This window comes from Sinohyriopsis cumingii, chromosome 5 (assembly GCF_028554795.1).
Source record: "Sinohyriopsis cumingii isolate HCF-2022 chromosome 5, ASM2855479v2, whole genome shotgun sequence".
Taxonomy (NCBI): Eukaryota; Metazoa; Mollusca; class Bivalvia; order Unionida; family Unionidae; genus Sinohyriopsis; species Sinohyriopsis cumingii.
Window position 1 is genome coordinate 74309931 of NC_142965.1, and position 22786 is coordinate 74332716.

At 34.1% G+C, this 22786-nt stretch overlaps 1 protein-coding gene across 1 annotated transcript in view; it reads left to right on the top strand.

The window, feature by feature from the left end:
* Positions 1-20887, top strand: part of LOC149799453 (anosmin-1-like) — a 153733-nt gene extending 132846 nt beyond the window's left edge. Inside the window, exons 13-16 of the mRNA XM_089958197.1 lie at positions 4305-4479; positions 7996-8213; positions 16173-16320; positions 16822-20887. Of these exons, the coding sequence (XP_089814323.1) occupies positions 4305-4479; positions 7996-8213; positions 16173-16320; positions 16822-17135 (855 nt within the window). The 3' untranslated portion in view covers positions 17136-20887. The remainder of the gene's footprint in view (positions 1-4304; positions 4480-7995; positions 8214-16172; positions 16321-16821) is intronic.
* Positions 20888-22786: the final 1899 nt, after the last annotated feature.

Consider the following 22786-nt stretch of genomic DNA (forward strand, 5'->3'; position numbering starts at 1 on the left):
TTATTTTCAAGATAACCAAATTTTTGAAAGATTATTAAAAACTTGACTCAGAGAGATTTTGGGGAATGTACTTTACTGATACATCTTTGATTCGTATGTCTGATCATTATAAAATTCCAGATGTCCAAAGGTTTCTACATTGGAATGATAATTTTTGACTTACAAAAAGCTTTCAGTACTGTGAATCGTTATATATTGTGTAAGTAATGTTTAGGATTAGGAGTTATGTCCATTGAATAGTTTGAATCATATCTAAGAAAAGAAAACAAATTATCAATGTTAGCAATACAGAATCCAGACCTTTGACAGTATCATGTGGTGTACGTCAGGGTATTATTTTAGCATATGTATTTTTTCTAATATGGTGTAATTCTGACTATTCCTGTTCTTCATGGTGTACCAGAATTGATACAGAATCTTTGAAACAAACTCTAAATAGCACAGAATAAAACCAAGATTAATTAGTAAACTTGAATCCGGATGAAGAATCAGACCGTATGAATTTAATGGTTTGAGAGTGATAAAAGAGAAATCTCCATCTTACATGAGGAAAAGATTTTTGAAAATTAGCGATCATCATTTTGTTATCAGAAATAGTAAATTTAAATTTGTAAAAACCCTGTGGCAGTGTATTAATTCTGCTTGTACCTGGTAGTGTATATATGTACTTATATGTGGTAGTGTATTGATGTACTTATACAGTGGAACCCCACTATAACGCGATAATTGGGGTCCACAAAATTGGGTCGCATTAATATCGGGGTCGCACTAATGCGGGGTTTTAAAGTATTTTACTTTCTTGAGAGAACAACTCATTGGTACATATACATGTATTCATGTCTAATGTATACGATGAATAGGGTATCAACACCGTTTACTATCATGCCGTCGTGGCATTCAGTTCATATATAATGCCTGTAATTCCATTGAAAAATTGCACACAGCTTTACAATATTCACTATTTTTTCCCGATCATTGTATCTGAATTCAGCGTCTAATATATAGCCTGAACAGAGTATCAACACCGTTTACTTGCCATCTGATATCGTACCGTCGGGGACTGAAATTCATCAACAAAATATGTAATTCCATTGCAAAAATTGCATACATATTTAAACTAATCAATAGTTTGGTCACACATCATTATGTGTCTGAATTCAATGGGAAAAATTAACAGCAAAATTAGGTTAAGAAAGACGAAGCACGTGTACGGTTCATTACGTTCCAAGGTCTATAAACGGTGTCTGTACAAATTTCATACTGCTAAAATGTTCTCATATGCATTTCCGTGTACACTTATCCATTGCAAATTTCCAATAATTAACGCTCGTATGCCTATTCGGTTGAACGACTACAACAAGAATAATTACCAATCAACACATGCTTTCAGCGTGCATATAACTTTTACTTCAGATTTTGTGAATATCGAAAGAAACGTGTGAAAACTACTATACTAGTCATGGCGCAAAGTGCAAAGAATGATTTGCATTTGTGAAGTTGCTTTTCCATAACAGTAAAATATTGTTATTAAAAAAAATAGGATATTAATAACGAGTTCATAAACAAACACCATACCCATGTAAAACCCGAGAACTAAGTGCAGTAGGCCTGCAATGGTCATGAGTCACTTTTTAAAAAAAATGTAAAGATGAACGCACGTACAATTTCATACCCTTTCAATTTCCAGCTAATAAAGCGGACATTATTTACTGGTCAACTGATTGCGTCTAATAACACCGAAATGTCCAGCAAACATGTTGGCGTCTTTCGTTTTTTTATGTTTATTAAATTGTAAGAATCTTTTATCAACCACCGCATTGTCTGCTGCTTGTTTGTGTATGCAGTTAAAGAAACGCATGTCGGCTATTGTTTGAGCAATGATGGTATACAGAATTAATTGAAGACAATCACTAAGACGACTTACTGGCTATACTCGTGGATCAGTAACAAGTAACATTTCCGATAATGTTTATTTTGGCATAACACTTCAAGAATTGGGTGAAATTGTTAAATTTCAGAAGCCAAGCCACGATCATATTATATTCAAATTCATACTCGAACTCTTCCCTAAAATGATAATAAACGTTTTACACACTATTTCTCATACTTTTAAAAAGTATTTTTCAGGGTAAGCAAAAAATACACGTACATGCAATTAAAAATTCAGGAAAAACGCCACGATCGTCTTATATATCATATTATACTAGAATTCATACACGATATCTTCCTCAAAATGATAATATATTTTTTTGCGCGAAGTGCAGAGAACGAATTGCGTTTGTGAACTTGCGTTACCATGATGGTAAAATATTTTTATAAAAAAATAGGAAATCAATACCGAGTTCATAAGTAAACCCCATACACAAGTAAAACCCGAGAACTAAGTGCAGTAGGCCTGCAATGGTCACAAGTCACTTTTATAAAAAAATTTTAAAGCTGAATGCATGTTCAGTTTCATACCATTTCAATTTCCAGCTAATAAAGCGGACATTATTTACTGGTAACATGTCCGATAGTGTTTATTTTGGCATAACACTTCAAGAACCTGGTGATATTGTTCAATTTTAGAAGCTATGCCATGATCGTATTATATTAAAATTCATAAGCGAACTCTTCCCTAAAATTATAATAAACGTTTTACACACTATTTCTTGTACTTAAAAACTATAATTTTTATGAGAAATATACACATACATGTATTTAAAATTTCAGGAACCATGCAACAATCATATTAAATTCGAATTCATACGCGATCTCTTCCCCATAATGATACTAAATTTTGTATTCTCTATTTCATGTACTTTGAACAAAAAATATTTTTTATTGTGCAAATGAATATAGGAAATTTCGGGAGCCACGCCATGACCACGTTATATCCAAATTCACGTTATAGCAGGGCGCATTATAGCGGAGTTGCACTGTATGTGGTAATGTATTGAATCAGATGTACGTATATGTGGTAGTGTATCGATATACTTGTATGTGGTAGTGTATTGATGTACTTATAAGTGGTAATGTATTGATGTACTTGTATGTGGTAATGTATTGATGTACTTATCTGTGGTAGTGTATTGATGTACTTATGTGGTAATGTATTGATGTACTTATATGTGGTGGTGTATTTATGAACTTACATGGTAAGGTATTGATCTACTTGTATCTGGTAGTTTATTGATGTACTTATGTGGTAATATATTGATGTACTTATATGTGGTGGTGTATCTATGTACTTATGTGGTAATGTATTGATCTACTTGTATGTGGAGGTGTATTTATGCACTTTTACCATTAATATGGCTTCAAACACAACAGAAAGCATTACAATTTGCTTTCTGTGAGTTTTTACACACTTGTATTTTTATCAACATGGATGTTTGATTTTATGTTAAAATATCAACACATCATCCTGATTAACCTTTATCTGTATAGGAGTACCATATTTACTCACATACAGGTTGGATCCAGGTACTAACTGGATAGACCAAATCTGCCAGCACATTATGCATTGGTGGATCTGGGTCTGTGCAGTTGGTTAGGAGTAACCAGTGGGGTAAACAACATAGACGTACATGTGCTGGCACATCAGATGGTGTGTTGTATGCAGTTGGACTTATTATAAAGTATATACGGTATGAATCTATTATGGCCAATATATAGGTAAAAAAGGTCAACAAGAGAAAGATAAAAACAAAATTAACTGTTTTAATTATTAAATAATGCATTTTCAAAATGTTGGATAACTTGTAGATTGGCTTCAAGACGTTGGATAACTTCCTCTAGATGTTGGATAACTTGCCAAATGGCTGCTTGGTTCCTGAAAATAGTGTTATAAAAAGGCCTGAGTGTATTTAGACTTTCGGACAGCTGCAATTTACCCCTGCTTATCTTCAGTATTGAATCATAATTCAAAATAGAGATGCTACCAAATATTGCAGTGAATTCTTGCAGCAAATACCTTTCCTTGTTTCATATTTGAATAAAACTAGAAAAATGCTCTGCATCTTATGGATGTTACAAGTGTCCATCTGACATGATATATTGTATATGTTAATACTTGTTGCAAGTAGAAACAGAATGTTCTTTGAGTTATATGACATAATGCAGGTATGTGCAACCTATGACCTGGTTTTATCTGGTTATATGATTTACATCATATGTGTACATTTAAAATTGATATCTAGCCTGTTCCTTGGAGGAAGTCGCACATACCTTACTTAATACATGAAAATATTATTGCAAAAGAACATGTGGCTATATATACTTTCGCTTGTAGTCTTTAATTTTAATGTAATGTGTTATTTCAGGAGACGTACTTTGAGCTGTACGATTTGTTGTATGAGTGTGATTACGATGTGAAAGTTAAAGCTGTCACACATAGCGGCATGATTGGCAAGGCTACTGCCATCATGTTACGTACCCCGCTGTGTGGGGATATTGCTGTCAAAGGAGGCAGTCTTCCACCCCAGTGTCCAGAGAGAGGTAAGAAACAAAATATAGTTAGCTCTTGCTAAAACATGATTCAGTACAGCCATTAAAGTGTACCATGTTACGGTTGAGGCTGTATTGTATTGAGGTGTGTTATAGAGAAAGACGGCACCATAATGATGTATTCTGAATATAAAAAGGTAAAGAAATATAGGATATGCTGTATATGAAACTTCATTGTAACTGGCATTTATCATTTAATAACTAACAGACTAAGGAGAAAAATAAATCAAATATAAATGATATAACTTAATTTAGACAATGGAATCCATGACAATAGCAATGATATAACTTAATTTAGACAATGGAATCCATGACAATAGCATTGATATAATAGTAGCTGAATTATTTTGAGTTAATGTATAATGAGGAGGAACCACTGTATCATCTTTACCATCCTAGTAATATAACAGCACCATGTTATATTGAGTTAATGTATAATGAGGAGGAACCTCTGTATCATCTTTACCATCCTAGTGATGTAACATCAGCATGTTATATTGAGTTCATGTATAATGAGGAGGAGCCGCTGTCATTTTTACCATACTAGTGATATAACAGTAGCATGTTATATTGAGTTCTTGTATAATGAGGAAATTCAATATCACCTTTGCCATAACTGTGATATAAGAGTGACTGTTATATTGAATTAATTTAAAATGTTGGACAACTGTATCATCTTTGCCATACCTGTGATATAAGAGTAGCTGTGCTATATTGAGTGTTAATGTAAAATGTGGGACAATTCAGTATTCTTTATCAGACCATGATATAAGACTGGCTGTGTTACATTGACTTAATGTAAAGTAAGGCACACACTGTATCCTCTTTATCATACTGGTGATAAATGTGGCTGTGTCATAATGACTATGTAAAATGCATGTCCACAGCGCCATCTTAATATAAGAGAGCTTGAATTATATATAGTTTATATAGAATGAATGACCACGTTATCATCTAAATTATATTTTACATGTGTATTTATTCATTGCATTCTGTTCATTTGTATAGCTTTACTAGTCTACCACCCATCCATTAGTACAAGTTTGTTAATGCTTCTCCTTGTAAACTACTTGGAGAATTACCAAAGTCTATTTGGTCTTAAATGAAAATTGTGCTGTTCTGACATCCAATATGGCCACCATAGCTGCCATTTTGTAAATCTTGTTTTCATTGCTATACCTAAATGGATGGTCATATCAACAAGGGGTTTTCACTAAAATAATTCTCACATAGTTGGTCGTTAATGAAAGGGAGCCTGCCTAGACCAGCATAAATCAGCTGACTCGATGTGTCATTGTAAAAAAAACACTTGGCTCCCATTTTCTTGGCATGATATAATCAGGGAAAAAAGTGTCATTAAAATCATGAAAAACAAAAACTAAATGAAAGTGATGCTGATCTTATGTTTCATATGGTCCAGCTTGAAACCACTGTTATTCAGGGTTCTAATGCTAATAGAAAATTGAAAAAGTTGGGAGAAAGAAAATATTTGTTTACCGGTACACACAAAAATATGTAATTGAGTTGTAACTGAACAGATCGGGATTTGTATTTATTGAGTTCTTTCAGGAACTTTTGGAGATTGCAGGACTCATCAGCCAGTTGAGATGTTATTGCTCTAGGGATAATTTAGGTGCTTACCTTAAACATATAGTCATTTCCTTCCAAGTGGTTAGGCAATTGAATTGGTAAAGTGGACTAGTTACCTGTTAGTCATGGCCATATCAGTAAAATAAAATTAAAGTAGAAGTTATGAATTCCAGTCTAGTGTCACAATGTGTCAGCACTGCTGTGACATTTGATCTCAGTGAGTGTAAGAAAAAATAAAATAATAAAGCTTTTCATCTAGTTTACCCTTTAAAACTTTAAATCAATTAAATTAAATTAATGGTAGTTTGCACTGGTAACACTGTATTAAACAAGATAATCAGTAGTAATCATTGCCTCCCTAAACTCATCTTTGTGGTGAATGTTACTTTCAGATCTTTCTAATATGTACTTAAGGGATGATTCAAGACTATAGTTTTGGGTACCTAATTCCAAGAATTGGGAATTTTTATTGTAAAATGAGTATTTTGTGGTATGTTTCGAGTATTTTGGAGAATTCCTTTAGTATTTGGGGAAGTTTTTCACACATTGTCTTATCATTTCTATCCAATCCTTCTTCATTGGTCATTTTGTTGCAATTAATTTTCAGATGACCATTTATAGCAGATTAAAAAAATGAATATTATAAGCGCATGTGTTTAGTGTCAGACCTGCCAACCCTTATGATTTTGACGTAAGTCTTATGAAAATTACCCTTAAAGTACAGACATACGGCATAAAAACAAAATCTATAGAAAAATGAAGCTTTAAATTGCACCTATGTTCATGTGAAGGGTCTGCATGATCAAACAGTTGATTATTGAATTTTTTAAAAGTGGCGTTTAGCAAGCGACGCATGTTAAAGACGAAAGGGAAAATAAGCCTCTTGAAAAGTGTTAATAATCAGCACAGAAGAATAAAAAGGAATATTCAAATTCTTGTGAATAAAAAGCTGAAAGGGACACAGTTACAATTATTGGACATCACATGCCAGTATGAGTATGTCTCGTGGCGGGAGATATGATTGCCATTGTCATGTGAAGTGGATAAAGAATTTCCAAGAATTACATCAAGTTAAGAGATAGCAACAAGCCACTGAGCTGCGTAGAGTTTGGAACTAAAGTTTGTGCAACAGTACTAGTGACAAATAAAGTCGATGCGTACTTCACAAAATTTGCAGCTGAACATAATGTTTATCATTGCTGCTTGTTTTGAATACCGAACTTTAAATTACATTTCCCAGCTTTGCAGTAGCAGTTTATGATATTTTGTTACACCATGCTGAAAACAAGACGGTCTTACGGAAAAAAATCAGCTGCCTTACTGAGACTAACCTGTCAGGGTTGGCAGGTCTGTAGTGTGAACAAAAATTAATTTTATAAAGTTGCGTTCATAACTAGCGGTGGTTGTGGAAGTTGTTTTGTTCTTGGCATAAACATAATTTTCTATCAGCAAGTCATAAATCTAAAATTTTTTTATATGTTTATTCATCTAACATGATATAAATCTAGGCTTCATCATAACAATTTTGTTCATTAATAAAGATTTGAGTGGACTCAAGGTGCCCTATTTACATACAGCTCCATTAGTTTCACATCAAAATTAAAGTTGTTTTAAAGGATAAGAATCATTGCAGCCTGTTGACCTTGAAATGTTAAGTCCCAGATGAGAAGTGTATTCATTTTTTTTATAAAGACATGCACATCTCGTGATCACACTCTGCATTGGATACAGTTTTGACAATGCTAATGTTATATCAGTCCAGAATAACTTGGCTCTGACAAGAATTTGATCAGAATCCAGCAGAAAAGTTTGAAACCAGTACCATCCAGTCTAGAGTTAGGGTAGTTTTTAACTATAGTGACACTTGCATGACCTTCGTATCCCCCCTTGTTAAACCAGTTGAATTCATGTTTTCAGTGATAAACCCACCCAGGGCCATTCCTTCCTTTACTTCATTAACCAGCAACATTAACTGCAGCATAGAGGTGCGATTGACATGGCAACCACCACAATCAGACTTGCCGATACAACAGTACCATCTAAAATGGTGGCTATCGGAGAAGGTGCAAGTCCCCGGAACAAATTCTGATCAACACCTCTACAGACGAGAAGCCACTGACATAACTTTACCAAATGTAAGTGTTAACTTCTGCACCTATCATGAGCATTTATTATATCAACATCTGTTACTTAGACTAATAAATAAGGCATAGACCGTGCAAGGGTGTGTTAGTGTGCAAATCATACAAACCTGATGAATTTGCAAACTTGGAATTTCAAAGCAGTGATGAATGAGAAAACTTGCAAATTAGTAAAGAGTCATGCATATAACAATGCACTGTGTGTGGTATAAAATATGTTAAGATAAACTGTTATGATGAACTGAATAAATAAGAATCAAAATTGTAAGAATACTTATATGATTACAATATCTCTGTCCATTCCAATGTATGCAGATGTTGTTACTGTAGAGTTTAATGCCATTTTGAAGCACAAGATAGCAGGATTCCCACACTACCGGGAAAAGGGGGGAAAAGTCGATAGAAATTATATATTTTTTCCCGACCATGAAAAGTCCTTGAATTTTGCAAATATTGATAAAAGTCTGGAAAAACCCAGGAATTTTCCGCCACCACTTGACACCCGAAGCAATGACGTAATAGAGTCGTAACTAAACTGAGCGTGAGTTAAATTTATTGAGTTCTAACCAGAATATTTGGAGGTTGCAGTATGGATCATTTGGGTGCTTGCAATAATATGTCAATATGTCAAACCAAATGCTCAGTGGATTAGATTTGTCTAGTAGACTTTTATTTTCAAAGTCAGCTTGATATTCGTATGTTTCAATTACATAGAAGGGATGAAAACCAGTCTTGCATCACAAGAGGCCAGCATGGTTGTGGCAAAGCATAGCCACTTACCGGATGGCTGAGCAAACTTAAACATTGTTAGATCAAGTGATACATGCATGAAATCGATATGAAAAATACTTATTTTCTCAGAAATTGTTTGTAACAAAATTGCTGTGTCTTTAGTCTGCTGAAAGACAAGATAAAACTACAGCGTTTTGATGAAATGCTACCTGGTACAAGCGATATGCATTGTTAGTCGAATGAGTACACAAATCTAACAACCCACATTCTCAAAAGTTTTAGAGAAAAAAATATTAAATGATAGTCATATGCTGGTTGTAATAAAAATACAAAAACGAAAGAACACAAAATTCTCCATATTTATATATTTTCCAAGAGCAACTTCTGGAGTTTTGTTGTATCATGTGATACCATGTTGACATGTGCTCTCTGCTTTATAAATCAGATTGGCCAGATTGCTGTTTTTTTTTAAAAAAGTTTCTGACTTTCATTTAATATAATTGAATATCTCTACAACAAAAGGAGTTTGTTGTTGATATCACATGCCTATTGGACTTCCTATGTCGTCGTTTGAGTGAGATTTGTGAAGTCATGTGACTTGTAATGCAAACAGCGAGTACAGGGTCAGGTTTCTTCTATGCCGTACTTTCGTCTAGTCTGTCAGTGGATTAAAGACATAATGTTTATAATTCTTGCCATTTCTGAAAATAAATTATTTTCTAATGGTTTGATGTAGGTTTTAGTCGTTACAACATAAGTTTAAATATGCTAGGCCCACTGATAAGCGACTAACATATGTTGCTATGCATGGTGGTGGCAAATTCAAAATTTTCGATATGCAATTGCATTGACCCCATACCCCAACTTAAATGTCCAAATATGAAAAATGTGGTGGGAATATTCAGAGAGAACCCAGATTAGAAAACAGACTGTTATTCGTTTTGAGCTAAATTTGTAGTCCAAATTGTCGAATCTCAGAGCTGAAATGAGAAATTGTCATCACTTTTACTATATATTAAAAAGCTATATGAGCCTCTCTATCAATACAGACTTGGGGACTGGTTTAACGAATTACAAAAAGATTAGTTGATTCTACAGAATATTCAGCCCTTGTTTATATAACAAGATATAATTTTGATGGTCTTTTGTCAGAATTTAATTCAACCTGTTTGAAAACGTTTTTTAAATGATGGATTTTTAACCAGGTTGTCTTAAGGAGATTATATTTGTTTAAAAAAATATAGTTTGGATTTTATTGGCACAAATAAATTTAGGGTTGAACTTTTTCCATTGCAAGACAAGATTTAAATTTTTCCTTGTTTTTTTATATACTGTAATAGGAAATGTTTACTTTCTATAAGATGCATGCATATATATATATATATATATATAATTCTTTAGAATTAAAGGTTTGAAAGGAAACAAAACTAATTTATGTTCATTAAGTTGTTCCCACTTGGCAACATAATGCAGTCAGCAAAATAATGTTAGAAATTTTTTTCGGTACATTAAAATGACTTTACATGCCAATTTATAGGAATATAATCAAACTTGTTTTATGTGATACATTTTGTGGTTTTGTACACGATCATCTTTTCTGACTTCGATGTTTTGGAGAGTCTCGAAAGAGAAACACCTTTAGATTTGGAAAATGCATGTTTTACAATCTAACATGTTCCCTAATTCCATTCAGTAATGGTCATATGTGAACCATGAATATTTTTTTTTTCATCCTGGAAAACCCCTGGAAATGACCTGGATATTTATCTTTAGAAAAGCGTGGGAACCTTGAGATAGGCTATACATGGCAGCCAGTATAAATGGTGTGTTAAGAACCAGGGAAAACCATGGAAAGAACCACCGACCCATGAGATTCTACTGGCAAGCTCCTTTGGGGCCTCTGATTGGTCTAAAGCACTCTCCGTTACGGATCACTGCCACCTCACCTCTGTCAGCACAGGTTTGAATCTCAGTTTCAGCCAATGTGGCTATGTGAGAAAGCTTGCCAATAACTTCTCGTGGGTCGGTGGTTCTTTCTGGGTTTTCCTGGGTTCTTCCTCCACCATTAAAACTGGCTGCCATGTATAGCCTATCGTTTGCTGGAAAATGGCGTCAAACCCAAAAACACAACAACTCCTCCTTCGTTTTTGGTGATTCCCTACCCCACCCCAATCTACCAATAAAATCCTGGCAGCATTTCGGATACTGTAAACTCACTTCTTTTGTGGGTATCATTTTTGTGCCTTTGGAGAACTTTTTCAGTATGTAATGCAATCATTGTAAATGTTGTTGGGGACAGTTTGTTCCAGAGTTAAATATATTTTCATTTGAATTAGGATAAGAAAATCTACTGGGGTAAACATATACTACTTCAGTGTCTTTGCACTATGAAGGCATACTTGTACTCAGATTACTTGAGTAAACTGCATTGTATGGGATGCTGCCACCTTGATAAACATGATTGACACAAGGTAAGTTTTTATCTCAGATTTTCCTATAAAGAATGTTTTGCAAAACAATGTGGTCTAATAGCAGCTGTTTATTTCAAATGCGGGAGGTCACATATTTGAACCCCGGCAAGCCAGAGACTTATAAAAATGATATTAGCAGCTTTTTTGCTTGGCATTCAGCATAAAGATGTTAGTGTTAGGACTGATCAGCCTGGTGTCAGGATAATGTGTTTGGGTAGGACATGATGCCTCACTGCTAGACATCCCTATAAACTGCTATGCTGCAGACATCATTGTGGTATCACAGAAATTGTTAAAGCTATGTTACAAATCTAAATCGCACAGACACACACACACGACTTATAAAGTAAAGACAGAAGTGATGCAAATGGTTTGGAGGCTGGAGACTGTATTCCAAAGAACTCTAGTTTTTCTTCTTGAAATCTTCATACATTCTCTTGATAAATGTCTTTTTAATATAATTGTAGGTGATAGGTGCATTGATATTGTATACATTTTGTTTTAGCAAATCATAAGACATAGATATTAGTAATGGTTAGTAATTAGGGTCTTTTGAAAGTCATATGCACCATAGAAGCACCCTGTGGCTTGATTGGATTTATGGTTGGTCCAGTATACTGTATGAACTCATATGCATATAAGTTGACCCACTGCCTCAAACTAAATAGGTAAAACATTAAAAAGTGCGTGACCTGTTCATATGCTGACCCAATAGTCTATTAATGCTACTTGATCTGAAAGGATGGTCATAGTTGTATGATATCTATGCATCAAAGTACATGGGGGTTAAAGGTAAGCATGTTATCTCATTTTCAATGATATACAGTAATGATATATACTGGTAGTCAACAAGAGAACTTACGTTTAGACCTCCCTTCTTCCAGGCATTTATTTTTTCCTAAATTATTCTGCTTACATGTGAATATATATGGTAGAAATACCATGTGGGTTGCTTGCATTTGGGGTAGACCCAATATAGAGACACTTGTTGGTGGCTTGGATTTAGGGTAGGACCAGTATAGACACACCCTGTGGGTTGCATGGATTAAAAGTAAGCACAGTATAGATACACCCTGTAGGTTGCTTGGATTTTGGGTAGGCCCAGTATAGATACACCCTGTGAAATGCTTAAATTTAGGGTAGGCCCAATATAGATAACCCTGTGGGATGCTTAAATTTAGGGTAGGCCCAATATAGATGCACCCTCTGGGTTGCATGGATTGATACTTAACCGACTTTGGTTAAGTGTTTAGTCTTTAGTTTATTTCACAAGCATTGTTCATACTAGACTCGTTAAACCTGATGATTTTTTGCATTACCATAATACTGCATCCTTATTACATTTTATTTGTGCTGCCATCATTAGCATATTTCATGTATTTTTTTGTACCCTTTAATTTTTCATACACAATCCAGTTATCAAAATAATAATTATTTAAATGTATCATAATTTTTCATACATATCACATTGTATTTTTCGAAAAATTCCATTAAATTATCAGACATAAAATTTCTACTAAGAAGATTTACGTTTGCAAAAAAGATTAAAAATAGCATATTGCCATTTTGTTTTTACAAAAATTAATTAATTGTTGGTGAGAAAATACAATGATTGATGCATAAGCATGGGCACCCGCAGCATAAGTCAAGGGGGTCACATGACCCCCCACTCCAAAATCATACTGCAAATATATATATAGATATATATATATATATATATATACATATATATATATATATATATATATATATATATATATATATATATATATATATATATATATATATATATATATATATATATATATATATTCCTACAAGTTTAATCATGCAAATGAAGCTGAAATATATGTCACAAAATGCTTAGTAAACATTAGCTTTCGTTTCAGACTGTTTACTATACTAACTCTCCTGGCTGTGACCCTTCACCTTGCAGAAAATCCTGCAGGTGCTCATGTGCATAAGCTCTCTTACTGTCATTACAATATCTACTGGTGTTTATTCACAAATGGACAAAGGACTTCACAGACCATACCTTTAAATATTATCATTAATTAGTTCTCCTTATTAAGACCGTCCCATAACAAAACATCACATGCATTTTAAGATGAATTTGGAAGACCTTTGATGTTTTCTTATCCAACAAAAATTACATCTCAGGACATGTTAAAGTGAAGACCACAGACCATTGGTCAACTAGTCTTATTGTTTCATTATAGTCATACAAACATAAAATATAAAACCCTAGTCATTTTCTATCGTAAATATGAAAGTCACAGACTCCATTAAATTGATTCGTGTATATATATACATATACTATCTTTTAAGCACTTGTTCTCTTTTGACTTGGCTATAAATAACATTTTATTGCAAATCTATTCTACGATATACCCAACTATTATCTTTATTGGCCAGTTCAAATAACAGGTATGATCGCTTGTCCTTATAACATCTTCTGTATGGGCAACAGCTTAAATAGCACATTGACTGATTTTCATTTCCCTCAAGAGAGCCTCGTTTTCCTACTGGAAGCTTTGCTGATGTGACCTCTTCTTTCAATTCTTGCACTAAATCAGGTTTCAACTGGAATAACCCAAAGCACTAAGCATGTGTAATTGCCGTGTAAATAACACGGCCTAGCCATGTGGTTGTTGCGACCATGTACATAATAATTAAAACAAGAATGTATTGTTGATTTAGAGGTGTTTATTGATAATGGAATATAGTAGGGTCTTAATACAAGAGGATTATTACAATTGTCAGGTAACAGTCTTTTTTTCTCATTGCAAAAGCTACAAGTATAAAGCACCCTGAATAAAGACGATCTTGTACACTGACAAAATTTTGTTTCATCTCTCTCTCTCTCTCTCTCACACGCACATGCGCTTGCGCACATTAACTAAAATGTGATTTCAAGTTCTTTATTTTTTATTGCAATTTGATAATGAGATTATTGTTAATGTAAAAATACAAGTTGTACTTAATTTCTTGTCAATGTGGTCTCATATTGTTGCGTACAATTTACCAATAAATTATACCCATAACTAATACATGTTCAAACCATCTTAATCATTTTGCCAACATTACACAACATAACAGCTACATATACTCTAAATGCAGACGAGCTTGCACATTGAGACATAATCCTCTCTCTCTCTCTCTCATTCACTAATAACAACAAATATTTTTGAGTACTTTTATTTTTATTGTAATTAGATTCTTGAGAGCAAAATGAGACAGAAAATATATGTTTACTTTGTACATTTGTACCGTTCGGTTGTCGAGTAGCGTGTGTTCAGGTATGATCCCTTAATTTCATACATGGTCAGTACCACAAAATGATAATTATTTATTTTACATATTATTTTTTGTACACTGAAATTAATAATTATTTTTTTGTGTACGAAAAATAACTTGAAATACGGTACTCTATCAGCATTGGTTTGAGTCTCAGGCTTAGCCAATGTGGGTATGTGAGATAGCTTGCAAGTAGCTTCACATGAGTCGGTGGTTCTTCGCAGGGGTTTCCTGCCTCTTCCTCCACCAGTTAAACTGCCTGCCATGTATAGCCTATTGTGTGTTGAAAAATAGCTTTAATCCCACAATAAAAACAACTGCAACACCACCAATTTACTGGCTTCAGTAATAATATGCATTTAGTTCATCCCCACATGGTATGTATATAATATCCTAAATAGAATCACAAAACATGATTCAGACTCATGTTTTAGACTTGGCTGTATTTAGTTCATTTCTGGGGACCCCAGGGTGGCTGAGTGGTCTAAGGTGTTTGCCATTATGTATCATTCACACATCTTGCATGTCCACATTAGTTGAGCCTTGGCTTGACCAATGTGGGTATGTGAAAAAGTAGCTTCCCATTGGTCTTTGGCTCCTTATGGAGTCTTTCTTCCTGCCTTCTAACTCTGCTAAATAACATTGACTGCCATGTATGCCATGTCAAGTGATGAAATGGGTGTTCAACTAAAAAACCAACTGAAAAGTTAAATTTTGTACGTGAAGCTAAATTTGCAGACTATGTTCATGCTAGAATCATGAAATGTTATGCTGACGTGCAGATCTGTAAATTTCACCCCCTCACAACGAAAAGATTAATGGGACCTATATTTTAAATTTTGCTATGTTGTGGTAAGCATCACATGGGTTCTGGTGTGCTGTATGTGTACCATCTTGTACGGTATCATGAAACTTGTTGAGTGGATGCATGTTGTTAAGTGCTAGACCCTTTTCGCAAAAAGGGGTTTATGTGTTCTTTATTTTATGCACTTCTAACTTTGTTGAAATTTTGTATTGAAAGTTCATGTTTTAATAATATAACATATGACACAGTCACAACACTTAACATTTGGATGCATCTCTATTAGTACTGTAACCTTACAACCAAAGGAGGTCACGATGACCAACATTTAATATTTCACTAACATAGTTTAAGAATTTTTTTAGTTTAAAAACCAAATTTAGTTTTGTAAGTTATATATATACTAATTTAGTCAAAAGGCCCTTTCTGACCAATGCAGTTGAAAATAGGAAAAAATATATTTTCTCAGTGGTAAATATTCTATTTTAATGACTACATCCATCCATCCATCCATCTGTCCATTGTTTAATTTCTCACAAGGGATAACTATAACAGAATGTGTTGGAATGAGAAATACAGTTCATAAAAAGTTAGACATGTGATGCTTGCATTGTATTGACTTAAACTGAATGGCAGCTATTTTCTTTTAAGGTATCTACCGAGTACATCATGCGGGGTCTGAATTACTCGGAACATTATGTTATAGAACTATATGCCGTGTCTGCGGCAGGGCCTGGGAAGTCAGTCAATTCAGAAATCTGGACAACAGTCATACCATGCAAACATGATAAAGAACCAGGTATAGGTGGATTTTTAGGTCTAAACTTTTTACTTTTTCTTCTTTAATTATTTCACTCGATTACATTGCTCATCATGTTTTGGGCGCATTTGTTAAATTGGACAGTTGGGTTTTTATTTAAAAAAATGTGCAAATATAGCAGTTACCCAAAGCACATAAAAACATTTCATCAATTAAAGAAAGTGTAATTTTATGGAATTTATGAACTAAATGAGTTCATGCAGAAAAACATGACCAGCTATATATACGTTTGTAATTTTTGGCCTTTTCTGAGATCATATTTTATGTATAGAGAAAATCTAGCTTAAGTTTGAATTTTAGCATTTTCCAGAAATATATTGTGGGGTTATGGCCCTTTTTTAATGTGAACCTGGGTAGCAAGAAAAAATGTTTTCCATGATTATGCTTTGTTTTCAATGTTTTGCCATTTTTGATAAATTTGTCTACGAATCAGTTCAGAAGATTCTCTAAATTGGTGCATCATATGATATATATTTTCAGAACCACCAGATAAAGTGAAATTGACATCTGAGCGAACAACAAAGGCAGCAATTCTCCCATTTTCCAACAAGACTGCATCAACCTCACCACCACCACCATCACTGCCACCATCATCGTCAAAAAATATTGTACCAGTAGATAGAACATTACAACCAACATCCACATCTATCATCACATTGGCAACAAAACAGCCACCACCCACCCCACCAGGAAAACCATCCCAGAATATCCCACCTAAAATACCAGATATCTATAGCATAGTGTATTATTTATTCTTCTTTATTTCTGAATGGTTGAAAAAGCATTTCTCGTAGCAGTAAGTATAATGTAGATTTTCTAGGCCTGCTCGATTTATTGATAGTTATGAAATAAGATCATTTTATTTTTGTTTGCCTTTAAAGCATATAGTCAATGTTTCTTCAGACCTTTCCTACCCAGTTAAATATTTTGAAAAAACTTTGTATCAGTTGATATTAGATTATTTGTCTTTCTTTCAATCATAGTTTGTCTCATTAATGGGAAGAAAATTTGCATGTGTTTGAATAGGATCTGTCATGTGGCTAGAATTTGCTGTGCTTGGTTATTTGATGCAAATCACCTACATTTTTATCATTATTTAATGTTAGACAATCATAGAAAATCAAAATACCTATTGAGGGTAGACGATAATTGGATTGCATTTAATGGAAACAAATGTATGGTGAACATATGACTTAACAGTACTGTACGTTAAAGTAGATTTCAAATTGGCTAACTTGATATGTCACTCGGAAAGGCATTACTGTATGCTAAAGTCGATTTCACATTGGCTGACTTAATATGTCACTGGGAAAGACATTACTGTATGTTAAAATAGATTTAAAATCGGCTAACTTGATATGTCACTGGGAAAGGCATTACTGTACACTAAAGTAGATTTCATGTCAGCTGACTTGATATCTTAATGGGAAAGGCATTTAGGTTCCATTTCCTTAGGGCTGTTCCATTTAATATTCATGGTACCCAGGGAAGGCAGTTAAAAAAAAAATGATTGCACAGAGTTCTTATGAAAATGAAAGGAAAATTCATCTATGGGCGAGTACACCACATTAAAAGTGCCATCCCTTGTCCCAGGGATGCATTACTGGAACAGAACTTAGCATGATATAGCCAGTAATGTATTAAAAGTAAACAAAAACAAAACAAAACTAATAATTCATACATACCATGCATACTTGCTTATAAGTTGAGTCCTACTGCAATCAGCACAAATCCACATCAGTCATTGCATAATACAATAGTAAATCAGTCTTGGTGTTGTTTGTTCAACTGGTTACTCTTAACAAACTGTAGAGACTCGGATTTGCTATCACATTATGCAAAGGAGATCTGGGTCTGTGCAGTTTGTGGTGGCATCACTTTTGATGGCATGTTTATTGTATTTGGCATCAGGACTACGCATCTGTTACAGGCCCTGATTTACATCATTGGAAAGTTAGTTGTATCAGTGAGTTATCATTGATGGGTGTATAATAAAACAGTACTAACAGCTGCCTCACTTGGCACTCAGCATTAAGAGGTTAGTGTTAGGACTGGTCAGCCTGGTGTCAGGATAATGTGACTGGGTATACATCATGCTACATGTCTGTGACATGATGCCCTAGTGCTAGACATCACTATAAACTGCCACATTGCAGACATCATAGCGATATGACTGAAAAATTGTTAAAGTAACGTTAAAAATCAAAATCACATCACATCACACACTTGTGCTAGTTTCAAGATAAAGTAACTGTCAAATGATCAATTCCATGTTTTATTTTCAATATGGGATGTGTTTTAACCTCTAGATCCCAACATCAGTATATATGCATCAAGCATTTAGAAAATAAGGACCGATTTTAATTATTGGCTTTAGTGAAACTTTGAATGCATTATTGGCTATATCATGCAGTGGAAATGGGTGGTAAGGTCAGAAGAAACTTGGACAATGGGGGCATTAAATGCTTGGAGATTTTTCATTTTACTATGTACTCAGGGGATTTTTTTTCCAGCTTTGTTACTTTTTGTTAAACCTTTTGATTAGAAAAATGTGTGGGATGTATACTCCTCACAGTTGTCAATAACTGTCAAGGTATTCTTATTATTAATTAATCCTGATTGTCTGTCTCTAAGATGGACTTTTATACATTTGTGAATGAATACACTAAAACGGGGCCCAAATTTTGCATTTCCTTGACTAATCTGAGTCCAACATGAATCTTTTCAACAGACTGACATAATGACTATCAACCAAAAGTGGCTTATTAATGAACCATGCAGACTGTTGACCAGTCTGGTTGCTATCCACCTGTGCAGCCTTGTATTATTGTATGTTCACTGATTGTCCAAGCATGTGAACTGTTGAACAAACTGAACACCTTTATCATTATTCCTAGACAGCATGTATAAATTTACATCATTATAACTTCACAGGTTTTCATTTTACTGGAGTTTGATCTGATTTAGATTGAATTTGTTGCTCTAAAAACAAGCATGTTAATGAAGGACATGCATATTTGCAGGTTCTTGTATTTTGTCGAAATTGTGATTTTAACAAGTAGATGCAGCACAGGTGATAGGTCAGTTGCAGGCATCAAGAAAACAGGAACAATTAGAACTTAGTTTTTCACTTTAAAAAGGAGAGATATCTTTACGTGAGACATGACAAGAGATTTATTGGTAGAAATAGGTACTGCATATACCTGTGTTTTAAGTTAGACTTTGGATCAGTTGCACATCATATTTATAAGTTGCTTGTGAACCATTTATACTTGCTTAAAAGTCTACTTCCACAGAAAGGCTGCACAGACCCATTTTTGCTGTCACATAATGCACCAGCAGATCTGGATCTATGCAGTTTGTTTGGAGTAATCAGTTGAACAACAACATAGACCATGATCTGCAGGCACACAATACTATGTCAGATCAGGATCATTGTTGTTTTCAGTTTGACTGGACTTAGAAGCGAGTACATATGGGATATAACATACATTCAACTGCAGTCGATGCATATTCAGATTACTGTTGTGTATTTTGACAGATCTACATTTTAGACTGCCTGCACATTATGCGATAGCAGATCTGGGTCCATCCTCTACACGGGTAAATACAGAATATGTAAATATTTAGATATCGGTTTAGATATTATAATAAAGATGCTGTATGTTCAGGCCTGGTGGGTAGGTGTGCAATATAACCTGGATGTTGTTTCAGAAATGCAAGATAGTAGACACTTTGTTTTACCTGTTGAAAATTCTGTAAATTCTGAAATATTCATGGTGATAAAAAGTTGATGCCAAACAGATGATTTCATGGGCTTCAAATTTTGTGGGCCAACATTGTTTTCCATTAGTCCTACAACGTAAGATGTATCACATGATATTTATGTTTTGGAGCTGTGTCTTACTGCCTAAATAATAACAATGTTTAGTGTTTTTCCATGTTGACGGCAGGAGAACGAGAGGTAACATTTTCAGGAATATCTCACACACATGGCAGCCCATATTGACACTCATCCACAAATTTATATCTAATTGGTTATACTTTATTTTCTGTCTTTATCCTGTTGGAATAAAGGTCTAGCAGTAGCAGATGGACACATTTTCTTGTTCTATTCAGTTTGTTGGAATGCAATGGAAGTAGGGAATGCTGAAATCAGATTAGGTTGAAGAATGTTTCTTTAATGAAATGAATAAAAATGTATTAATATTGAAGAAAGTGTTGAGATAGCTTCATTTTGTGCAAGATATTTATCATACTTTTAACCAATTTTATCATTCCCGGCTTCCATCACATTCCAACCAGCTGAAGTGTAGGTCAACGGAACTTGAAAACATGCCCATTTACTTGTATGAGAATTTACATTTATTTGAAAACAAGACATCATTGTAAGTAAAGTCTGCCTAAATCAACATGACTTTAATTTGTGGAACAGCTTCAGTATGTACTGCCAGGTGTGTGAGATATTCTTGAAAATTTGGAAGCTCATTCTGATGTCAGTCAACATCAGAGCACACTACACAAGGCCATTGATTGGGTAGTAAAACAGAGCACCAAAACAAAAATAACATGTGATACATCATACATTGTACAATTATATTTACAAGAACACTAAAAAGTAATGGTATTTTTAATGTTGATTACTTTATTTGTTCTGGAAAGATGAAAAGAAATTAAATCCTTCATGAATATTTATGACTTAAAGTAGTTACAGGTGATCTCTAGTATTTGCACCTCTGTTTATAGATGAGTATGTAGCCTAAAGTTTAAAAAAATATATTTTGCTGTGATTTATATCTGTATAATGTACACAGCTGTAAACAGTCATGTCTCGGATCGGCCACAAGAAAGTAAGTCAGCAGGTCATGCCCCATTGTCAGAAAACTGAGCCACCAGATCACAACTCATCATTACGAAACAGTGCCACCAGATCACAACTCATCGTTACAAAAGAGTGCCAGCAGATCACAACTCATCATTACAAAAGAGTGCCAGCAGATCACAACCCATAGTCATGAAACTAAGCTAGCAGATCACAGCCTGTAGTTATAAAACTGAGCCAGCAGATCACAACTCATTGTGACTTAACAGTGCCAGCAGATCACAACTCATTGTGACAAAACAGTACCAGCAGATCACAACCCATATTCATGAAACTGAGCCAGCAGATCACAGCCTGTAGTTAACAAAAACTGAGTCAACAGATCACATGCTGTGTTCATGGAACTTAGCCAGCAGATCACACGCCACTCTCATGATACTGTTTTGTTGGTAGTTTGATTGGATCATACAGATGGACAAATGTAATATACATTCTAGTTTGGCTTTTTTTTTTGTGGTATGTATATTTTAAAGTCATAATAATTGCAGGTATTCACAAAGTGAAAATGGTTTCTCATAAAGTTAAAACTGCTGCTGATGTACATAATGATAATTGGGAGAAGAAAAACCCAAAATGTATACTTTCAATTCAGCAACGAAGGGGACCATTTAAATTTTGTCATGTTTGAAACATTATTATATCATTACAGTTCCACTTGGTATTTCAGAATATCCATTTTTTTGGAAGGAACAAAATAAGTCTCTGTATTGTGCACATCCATGTATGAAGTATAAGAACTAAGTGCATATGGCTTCTAGTTTTCATTTCAATTTTCGTTAATAACTGTGTGTGTGGAACGGGATTTTTATGGTTCTGATTTAAGAAATTTTGTATCGTTTGGATGGATGTTTTTTCAGATAAGTTTATTTTCAAGGCCAGTTTAGCTTAAAGTTTAGCAATATTTCTAATATGATAGGCCAAATATTTGTAGGAGAATTAGTGAAATTGAGCAGTATTAATTTCTAAATATTAATATGAATTTAGGTAAAGTACTGCTAGATATATTTAAAGTATGTTTCATGAAACTTCTTGTTTTGCTCATTGTTTCGAACTTACATACCGTATGTACTTGGTTATAAATAAAGTCCATATGCAAAACTGCACAGTCATTGATCATCAGTCACTTATTGCTGTGGCAGATCTGGATCTGTGCAGTTTGTTAGGAGTAAACATTTGAACAAGAGCATACTCTTATCTGCCAATGCATTATGTAAGGGCAGATAAAGGTATATATGGCTGGACTTAAGTAAATATGGTACTGTAGTATTGTTGGAAACTGTACACAGTCATTTACAAAAACTTTGCAGTTCCTGATTCACTGAAGTATATTATATATGTATTTAGAAGGTAAGCGTGTTGCATTTTGAGGACATTAATGGTACTTTCACGGTACAATTACAAAGTGAGTTTTACCTGTAAATAAACCAATATCAATATTATAGTAAAACAATATATAACATCTTCAAATCTGCAAACAAGATTTGTTATTGCACTTCTAACAATAACTGAAAGTGCAGTCTGCTGCGTCACATGGGAAGCCATATCATCACAAAGGCATCAGGA